General features: G+C 57.9%; 1 protein-coding gene across 1 annotated transcript; it reads right to left on the reverse strand.

Moving 5' to 3' along the window:
* Positions 1-523: 523 nt before the first annotated feature.
* Positions 524-10,143, reverse strand: LSM12 (LSM12 homolog). Its single transcript, XM_030021586.2, has 5 exons — positions 9,941-10,143; positions 6,765-6,898; positions 1,570-1,679; positions 979-1,105; positions 524-805 (listed from the first exon to the last, which is right to left on the reverse strand). Exons 1-5 carry the CDS (start codon positions 10,059-10,061, stop codon positions 713-715), a joined length of 585 nt encoding a protein of 194 aa, XP_029877446.1. The 5' UTR covers positions 10,062-10,143; the 3' UTR covers positions 524-712.
* Between the last annotated feature and the right edge of the window lie 8 nt (positions 10,144-10,151).

The following is a 10,151-nucleotide window of genomic DNA, read 5'->3' on the forward strand; positions in this document are numbered from 1 at the left end:
ACCCTGCGCCCGAGCCTCCCTCGGGCTCCCCGGGCCCGGCGGGGTGGGAGGGTGGGGTAGGGGGGGTGACAGTGAGGGTTTTTTTGCCACGATCCTGGTCAAGAAAACTGCTAGAAGCAGAAAATATTTAAAGAACATTTTAATATATATTCATATATATATTTAAAGATAAGAAAAATAAGACTAATTCAAGCCTTGCCCTGTGCAAACAAAATTAAAACGAGACCGCGCTGGTCACAAGGGTCCCGGTTCGGCCACCGCAGTCAGCTCGTTACTTTTATTTTTGGAGGGGTTGGTGGGGAGGGGGACGGGCAGGGGGAGATCCTCCTATGGGACAGGCAGAGAAGGGGGACACGGGGTGACAGACCCCCTTTAGAAAAGTAAAGGGGGGGGGCGGGGTTGGCAGCAGGGGAAAGGGGGGAGGAAAAAGGAAAAGAAAGGTCAAAAAATAAAACTAACAAAGTCTGACTGGCTGGTAGGAAAGAAAACATGGCGGACAAAAGAAAGTCTGTTAGTCAAGTAATGCATGAGCTTTTAAATTATTCTCTTTTCTCGTTTGTTTTAAAGTCTAAGGTTTGGAATCGGTTGAGCTCCCCATTAACGAGCTCGAAAAAGGAAATAAAAGTTGAACCCCCCCGCCGCCGCCCTCCCGCCTCCGGTGGTGGCTCGGTGGCGGGGCGGCGGGGGAGACCCCGGCGCCGGGAGGTGGGCCTCAGGACGAGAGGGAGGTCTCCTTCTGTGTCTGCTGTGCTTGTGAACGCTGCATTACCTTTTGGCTTTCCACGTCTCGAAAATGTTTCTCCACCTGCCAGCGGGGAGGGTGGGATGGACAGAAAGAGGGGTTTAGCGAAGGCAGGGCGGGCAGGGGATCCGCAGCAGGCAGGCGAGCCCACCCAAGGAGGGACCACGGGTGTCCCCGGGGATGTGACGCCCTCCCGGCGTCCCCAGTGCCACCAGACCCCCCCTGCCCGTACTCACTATTTTGCGTACGTGACTCAGCGCGCTTCCCTCTTTGCCTTTACAGTTTTCCACTTGATAGGGAGGGGCGATAACAACTTCTTCCATCACAACTATGTTCTTCTCCTGCCATTTACAGTCCTTAATGCTGCAGGGAAGGGAAAAAGGGTCAGTGAAGGCAACTGCCCGGGGCTCTGGGCTGTGCTCCCGCATCCCCCAGCCCCTCTGAAAGCCACCACCCAACCCCAGCATGGTCCCACCACCCACCTCAGACCCACATCTCGCTGAGGAGGTGACGTGGGTGCAAAGGCCACCCAGTACCTCCTGGGTACCCAACCAGAGATGGGTGCGAGCCCGCAGGGACGGGCACGCAGCTGGTGCGCGCCAGGAAGAGGCAGGGATCCAGCAGGCAGCCATCCTGCCCCCGAGGACTGCGTGGCTCTGGTCGGCACGTCCCAGGACACGCTGGCAGCATTTCGCGGTGACGCCGAGGGACAAGGCAATGCGAACCCCTCCCCGGGCTACGCAGGGATACGAGCAACTCCCAGCCAGCAGCGTGGGGGGCCGAGGCAAAGCGCGGGAGGCACCGGTGGGACCGACGAGGGGACTTACGTCTTATGTATAGTCTGGAAGAGCTGCTGCCCCTCCAGAGAGACACCAGCACTAATTGCATACGCCTGGCTCATCTTCTCTTCCTTCTCCGTCCGTGCTTTGTTGGCAAGCTGGAGGGGAGACAAAGAGAGAGGGAGCTCAGCTGAGCATCGCCGGAGCGGCCATGAGAGCTCCAAGGGGACGCAGGTCCCACTCGCAGATACAGCTCTGCCGCTCGCTGTCCGGCTCACCAATTAAATCAGGGTAACGATGAGCGTGCAATCTCTACCCTCCCACTACACCTTTCTCCGCACATTCCAGAGTGCCGCAGGGATTTCACGCCACGGCCTAATTCCTTTTTGAGTCACCGTCACCACTGTCTGCGTCCCCCTGATATTTTGGGGACGTGGGCACTGTCTTTTCGTATGCCCCTGTTCAGGCACAGGGAAGAAATCAGCTGCCAGGGGTCAGACGCATGCACATCAACTTCCCCTCTGCCTTTTCCAAATTAATTGCTGCATTTTATGTCCAAACCACCTTCCACTGCTTGCTGTTTACTCGGGGGATGAGGATGGGAAAGACAAGCCCAGAATAAACATTACGTTAGGGCTTGTGGGGTGTAAAAGCCTCCGTACAGACCACGCAGGAGTATGAGCAACTTTATCCTGGAGCAGTTACTCTGTTCCAAAAAAAAAAAAAAAAAAAAAAAGCAGAATCAGTTATTTGGGAGTCACCCTGGCAGCACACAACGTCCGTGTGTGGGGAAGTGTGATTACACTGGTGGGGTCCTGGAGTAGAGAGGGGAAACCCCAACCCCTGGCATCCCTTGTGTTAAATCCCACAGCCACAGGAGGAGAAGGAGCTGCAGCTGCCTGGAGGCAGGATACGGGCAGGCGGCGCTGGACCAGCTGCCTTTCCTCAGCTGGAGCTGCCGCAGTGGAAGAGCCACATTAGCATTGCCGCCCACGCCAGCCCTCCTCTTCCTCCTCCTCGCGCCTGCAAGCGCTCCCCAAGCCAGACTGGCTTTCTCCGTGCTGCGTGAGGACGGCTTCACCTTTTCTAAAGCCCTCTCTGGGTATGGAAAGCCTGAGTTCCCACTGAGCGGGGGCACTTTTTGTAGCAAATAATGCCAGTAAGGGACAGGTTTCCCTATCCCAGCCAGCCCGTCTCCTGAAACAGCAGCCACCAGGCAGACACAGCCCATTGCACCTCCTCTCCGTGCCCAGGTGAGAGGGGTTTGCTGCAGCAGCATTCGTTTGCTCACCATGTGCTCCTCAGCCTCCTGGTGAGCAAGGGAAGCCTTAACAGGGGGAGAGGATCCTTTCTTTGCCCCAGCACAAGCTGTCTCTGAAGCCACTCGCCCCACTCCACGTAGGAATTGCTCTCTCCAAGACCACCAGTCAGGCTTCCAAACTGGTTTGGAAGACTGGACGCAACATTCCCCAGTAACCTTCCTGCATCCAAGTCGTGCACGCGACCACCAGCCTTCTCTGGAGCTGCACCAACACTTCACCCGACCAGGGCTACCTCCCGAGGCCGGCGTACCTGGTTCTCAGCCGGCTCTATTGCCTGTGCCAAAGCATCCCCTCTGCCACGATGCAGATGGGCTGGAACTGCGGCACGAAGCACGTGAACCGCCTCTGCCGTGCCCACCACGGGCTCACCCCCAGCAAGATCTCCTTCCCACCTAGCAGCTCGTTCCCTGCAGCAGGGTTCACAGCACAGACCATCATAGAGTGCATCTGAAGTTTAGATCCACTTTGACCATTTTTAAAACTCGCTTTACCAGGCCTCGGGATGCTCCTCCCGCTCAAATCAGCAGCTGCATCAGCTCCTCCTTCCCTGCCTCCTCACACGCAACTCCCAGGAGAGATGTGCACGCTGAGGCAGACAGGTCCAGCTTTGGGGACAACCCTGCGAGGAGGCAGGTGACAAGAGGCCACCGCAAGAAGACGGGGAAACCCCAGAGAGGTGCAGACGAAGAGCAGCCCCTCATGTACTGCCATCACGGGTAGCATCCCAACATTACTTCATCACGCACTCCTAGACCCCAGGATTAACAGCACCCAGCAAAGCCCAACCTCATCCTCCTGCTTCTAGCTGGAGTACATCAGCCCTCACCTAGAGCTGACTCACACACAAAGTTGGTTAGTTTATTAACCGAGTGCCAAGATCCAGGGTCCCTTCGCTCTTGTCTTTCCCCTGCAATAGGATGTGCTCTCCCTATTCATCTCCGCTAACCCTGGACAAGAAACAAATCAGACACGCTGAGCCTCCAACTTCCAGCCTCCCCGATCCAAGCATTCAAAATAGCCCCCTTGTTCCCAGCATGGCCCCTGCCACCGCACAGCTTCACGCCCCCCTGCAGCGAGCACCCGAAGGCACCAGGGCTATTGAAGAGACTCGGATACGCACCTTGTGCAACAGCGGCATGAATGAATGAGTCACTTCCCTATTCACGTCCGTATGAATGACGGAAAACGTGGCGCGCGGCAAGAAGAGCTGGTGAGGGCCACCGAGCACCATGCCGTGGCCCCCCGCCACCAGCATGGCCCCCTGTCCTGCTCGCGTGCTGACAGCCTGGTGAGCAGAGCCAAGCGTGGCGTACCCCAGGCGGCAAGTCAAAGGGATCCCTCCAAAACCAGGCAGCTGACCTCTCCCCGGCATGGTTACAGATGGTTTTGCCACGCAGCCGAGCGCTGTGCCAAGGTCCCCCGGCAGGTGCCAGCCCCACGGGGCAGGCTGGTGTCCCCAGAGGTACCAGTGTGGGCCCCAACCTCTTCAACGACATCTCCCCTCCATGCCCATCGTCAGCAGCAGGAAGCTTCGAGCTCAGCTGTATCTGGACTGAACCGCTGCCTGCTCTCCGTCGCTCCGGTGTTACCTCCTCGCCGGCCCCTCAGCTGCCGGAGCAGAGCCACACAGCTGCCCCCTTCCCATGCCCTGGTTCAAAAGCATTTCTCCCCCACAGTTTTCGCCCTGCATCCCTCCTGAAGCCTCCCCCCAGAGGAGTCTGCGGTGTGGTCAGGACACCCCTCCCGCAGCAGCCTCACGACAGCTACCTGCAGCTGACAACCCGCTCTCCTCCTGCCTGCACCTTCCACCGCAGCCAGCCTGCACCCCTGCCCGCTTCCAGCAAGGGCTCGGACCCCCACCAGACTGGACCCCCCACGGCTGGATCCTGCTGCCTTCCAAGCCCAGCAAGTCTTCTGGTCCCAACATTTTCTCTCCACTGAGGACCAGGCAGGGCTGAGCATCTCCTGGGGGCTCTGCTTGTTCTCCAAGGCCTTCCAGAGCAGCAATAGCTTGCCCCAGAGCACCACAAGCATTCCTGCATGCCAACAGCTCCTTCCTCCAGTACAACCAGTATCAGCTCATCTATATTCCAGTCCTGCAGCAACAGTGGACACCAGCTTGCCTGCACGTTCACAGGAGAGGAGACATGGGTCAGAGCAACATGGAAAAAACCTCCTGCCGCTGGAGATGGGGACTGGTGGCTGCACACCGACTTCCATCCACTGAAGATATGACTTGATTCATTATTTTACCCCACACCAAATCCACAGCAATTATTCTGATGCCGGAAAGACTGAATCGAGTATTTGAAGTCATATGGGGCATTTTCCCCTCAGCAGGCCCATCCACCAGGCTTGGCTCCCAACGATGTCGCTCGATGCAATTAGAACAAACAGTAGTATCTTTACGGCAGTTGTGTCACTTGAGACCTCCGCCAATGTGCTAATCCACAGAGAAGGAACCCATGGGGGCTATGGACACCCAGGTGGTGCCACCCACACAACACCGACCTGCAGGCAGAGCCTGCCCGCCAGGAGAGGAGATTTCCCCGTGGGATGAGGAGGTGACAACTGAGAAGCCCCACAGCCAGATCCCCCACCCGGCTTCCCTGGAACCTGGCTGTCTCCAGCCACCTCACACCAGTGTCGAGGACTCAGGTTCACCTTCCCTTTTTTTAACACCATCACTGGGAATCAGAACCAATCCCCATCCGGAAGGACATATGAAAAGCAGTTCCTCAAAATTCAACAAACTGCATGCGTGCTTCAGCGCTCCTGTCCAAGCCCCTGCTGTTCGGCTTCACCCCAAATCATTCCATTTCTGAAGATTGACCAACATCTGCGTGGGGAGGGGGCTGCAGGCAGAGAGGGCACCCACTGAAGCACAAACCTTGTCTACAATCATCCACAGGAGCACAAAAAGTGCTCTAGCAAATTCTTAACCTGGAGTCACAGGAGAGAGGACCCAGGAGGAGCAGCACAGGCTCAGGTAAGCAGAGTACCAGCTTCAGCCATGCCCATCTTCTCTGGAAGGTTTTGATTTGCACATTCGAGTCATTTGCTGTCAGGAGAAGAACCTGTTGCACGTTTACGAAAGGCTCCATCCTCCCTTCTCTCTGGCCAGTGAAGCACCATATCCCTCTACCAAAGGTGCTGGGGCTGCTGCGGAACCAGGAGAACCCGAGACCACTGGACTTTTCCTGAGCAAAAAGGTGCTTGGCAGCCTCAACGTTACTAAAAACACTCCAGAGGTCCTGACACTGAAATTCTCGGTCAGCATTTCAGGCAGCAACTTGCACCCGCTTGCCAGCGCAGAAATCCACATTTACTCCTGCCACAGGAGGCCAGTATGCAGCAGAGTGGCCTCTGAAGAGGGCACAGGGCTTGGCACAGGGCAGAGCTGTTCACCGAGCTCCTGGTACACACCTTCAGTGCTTTCGCAGGAAGATGCGGCATCACCCAGGCAATTAAATCTACATGGCAGGACCACGCTGGTAACTCCAGCCAACACTGGAGCAAATACAGTGTAAATACAGACAGGCACCCAGGGGAGCAGAGGGCAGCAACAGGATCAGCTCCCCAGCGGAGCACAGCGCCCAGCCCCTCATTCAGACTCACAAGGACTGTCCCTTGGATGAAACAAAGCTGGGACTTCCCTCTTCCTCGCCCAGGACCTCAGCTCCCTCGCTGAGCAATCCCAAAGCAGAGAGGGTCAGCCAGCTGTGGCCTCACTACACAAACCCCAGCAGCAGGTCACAGAGACTCAACACACCCAAAATATCATCACTTAAACCCTTAACAGAGCCACGGTAAGTCGTGATTGAAGTGGGTGATTTAAAGTTTAAAAGCTGCCTTGTCCCCAACAGGGAGTTCCCCACACAAATCCCTCCCTCCCAGGAGCCCACGAGGGCAGGTTCTTACCTTGCTAACATTGAGTGAAGCTAAAGGAGGAGGCGTTCCTGTGCGGTCGTTGATTATTTCCACTTCTGAAACATACTGTAAGTTTACAAGCAGGATATCTGCGTGATTAGGCTTTCCACTGGAAGAGGGGCATTCTGGAGGGGAAGAAACATTAAGGAAAACAAATCCAGACGGAGACATTTACAGGACTGATGCACAGAGCTGTCCAGGAGCAAACTGGGAGAACATTTGGTTTTCAGCGAGTTCCTCCACTGCCCCTGCTCAGCCAAGCACAGGATCATCTGTGAGACCCCGACAACAGGACCTATCTCTTCTTGGACCCATTTAATGCTGATTCAGTTTTTCCGGACTAAAGCATGAGTTTTTCAGCCAATAACTGCTGTACCCAAAACACACACAGCCTGGGGAGCTGCATGGTCTCCTCCGAAAAAGCAATTTAGTCCTGACTAGCCAGAGAGGTGCAGAGGTGCTGCTGCCAGGACCCCAGCTGCAGTGCTGCCTGCTTCCCTGCTTGCCACAAGCACCAGCCTACAAATGCTGGTCTGCACAGGGAAGTGAACCAGAACAACCACCCCACCTCAAATTTGAACCATTTATACCAGAACTATTTCCTCTTCTAGGCAGCGGCTAAGCTGGAGCCTCCCCAGGAGCAGTCCCCAGTGCGGATGGAAGAGGAGCTACTCGGCAGCTCCCTGGGAAAGGCCTCCTCGCCCTCGCACACCTCCCGGGCAGCACCTCGAACGCAGCGAGGTTTGTTGTGGTCGGTATCGCAGCAAGACTGGAAAGTGTAAATGAGACAACAGTGCACCACCCCCAGAAAAAAAAAACCCTTCCAGAGCTGACATTAATTCCTGTGCAATCTGTCCCCCAGGAGGCTGCGTTGTTAGCCCTCCGCTCCCTCAGCTGCTGGAAGGAGCAGAGAGCATGGCATGGAGAGCCTCTTCCACACCAACGCCATCTCCTCCCGTCCCCCTGAGCCCAGCTGTGTAGGTGAAGCCTTCCCTAGCAAACGCCTTTCAATAAAGGACAGAAAACAAGGGATGCCTGGGGAACTCCAGTCTCTTCCTTCGGGGGGATGAGATGGAGCATCCCAGCTTTGGGAGGAAGAGCCGGACTTTGGGCAAAGCCAGAACGGGAACTCTCGGCCCTCTCCAGAGCTGACTGGCAGCACAACGCCCTAAGCTGACCTGTTGGACATCATTTAAGACTTTCCTGCAGCCTCCACTCGGGCCTAGGGAGCTTCCCCCTGCCAAACCGCACCAGAATAAACAGGAGCTCAACCCGGGACAGGTGCCCAGTCCCGCTCCAGAACCACATCACTCCCAGGCACCCTACAGGGCTTTTCCTATCACACTTCTCACAGATGCATCCTCCAGTCACCAGCCCCTCCATCACTCATTCATTCCCTCCAGAACCCACCCCTGGGGCCCCAAGCATTTATTTCTCCAGCTCCCTTCCAACAGCAGTCCCTGGGCTGAGCATCCACCCTCCTGAACTCTCTGCAGTCCCTCTGCTGTTCTCCAGCAGCCCTTTGCTTTCAGCTCACTTGCAGATTAAAAACAAAAGCACGCCCTTTTTTTTCACATGCGTATATGTATCTCTATTTTAAACCCCTGAGCACTGCCTTCTTGCCTCTCCTCTGCACGAGGCCCAAAGCAGCCCCAGACCCCCCCGTCCCCTTCACTCCCCCAGCCACAGGGCACTTCTCCTGGCACACCCACCGGCCCTCCTCACCCCCCCCAGGCCTGCCCCTGCCCTCCTAGAGGGCTCCCCATCCACCCAGGCCTGCCCCATACGGGTTCCTCTCACAGGGGTCCCCAAATCTCTCCTAAACCCCACTACCCTCAGAGGGCCTAGCCTTGCCTCCATGGTCTTCCCTTAAATCCCCACAGGCCACTGAGGCCTCCCCCTCCTGCCCCAAACCCCACAGGGGTCCCCTGAACCCCAATACACTAATATTTCCTATGGGCTCCCATCCCCCCCAGGCCTTCCTCATCCTCCCTAAACCCCACCAGGCCCTGCCTGCCACACAGGACCTCACCGTGCCTCCAAGGCCTCCCTCTGCACCCCCAAAGAGGTACCCATCCCCCTCCCAGGAACCCCTCAGGACTCCTCCTGCCCTCAAGATCCCCCCCGTAAAGAGAGCTCCCCCCTTCCAGGACTCCCTCATCCTCCCTGAACCCCACAGGGTGCCCCTGCCCCCCCCCAGGACCTCACCACACCTCCAAGGCCTCCCCTAAAAACCCCACAGCCTGGTGTGAGACCCCCATCCCCAGGCCTCTATGGAGCTACTCACTCCCCTCTAGAACTCTCCTATATGGCACTCACCCCCAATTATCCCACTGTAGGGCTCTGCCGCTCCCCAAGAACCCCACTCTGGGGCTCCTCACTCCCCCAAAAAACTCCCTATAGGGCACGCCACTCCCCCCCATAACCCCACTACAGGGCTCCCCACATGCCCATTAACACCACTACAGGGCTGCTCACTCCCCCTAAAAACCTTCCTATAGGGCACCCCACTCCCCTCCCGATAACCCCACTAAAGGACCCCTCACTCCCCCAAAAACCACCCTGCAGGGTGCCCAAAACCTCCCCATAGGGCACCCCACTCCCCCCCCATTAACCCCAATACAAGGGTCCTCACTGCCCCACCCCAAACCTCCCTATAGGGTGCCCCACTCCTCCCCCCACCCCAAACTCCACTACAAGGCTCCTCATTCCCTCCCAAAAACCTTCTTATAGAGCACTTCCCCCCCGCCAACAACCCCATTACAGAGCTCCTCACCCCCCCCCCCCCCGCCAAAACCTCCCTATAAGGCACCCCACTCCCGCACCAGTAACCCCAGTACGGGGCTCCTCACTCCCCCCCAGACCTCCCTATCGAGCTCTTCCCCACCAACCCCTCCACGGGACTCCCCACCGAGAGCCCCCCCCCCCTACTCCGGGTCCCCCCCCCCGCTCCCCACACCCCCCCACACCCCCCCCCAGCACCACGCTTCCCCCCTAAAACCTCTCCTCACCCCCCCCCACCCCTCAGGACCCCCGTTCCCTCAGAGCCACCCCCCCCCCCCCCCTCCGCCCCGCTCCCGCTCTCCCCGGCGGGCGGGCGGCGGAGGCCCAAGCGGGCCTTAACCCGGGCCGCAACGGGCCCGGTAACGCATTTTCCGAAGGGATACTGAGCGCCAGCATCTTGCTGGGGTAGTCGAAGGCGACGACCTCGCCTTGCAGGCGCTGCTCCTGGCAGGTGCGGCACGACACCTGGCTGCCCACGCTGAAGTACTCGCCCGGCGCCGCCATCTTCTCTCAGCCCCGCAGCGGCCGCCGCGGCTCAGCCTCGGCCAGGCGCGGCGGGGGCGGGGGCCGCCGGGCGACGTCACCCGCGCGCGA

The sequence above is a fragment of the Aquila chrysaetos genome, chromosome 8 (genome assembly GCF_900496995.4).
Source record: "Aquila chrysaetos chrysaetos chromosome 8, bAquChr1.4, whole genome shotgun sequence".
Taxonomy (NCBI): domain Eukaryota; kingdom Metazoa; phylum Chordata; class Aves; order Accipitriformes; family Accipitridae; genus Aquila; species Aquila chrysaetos.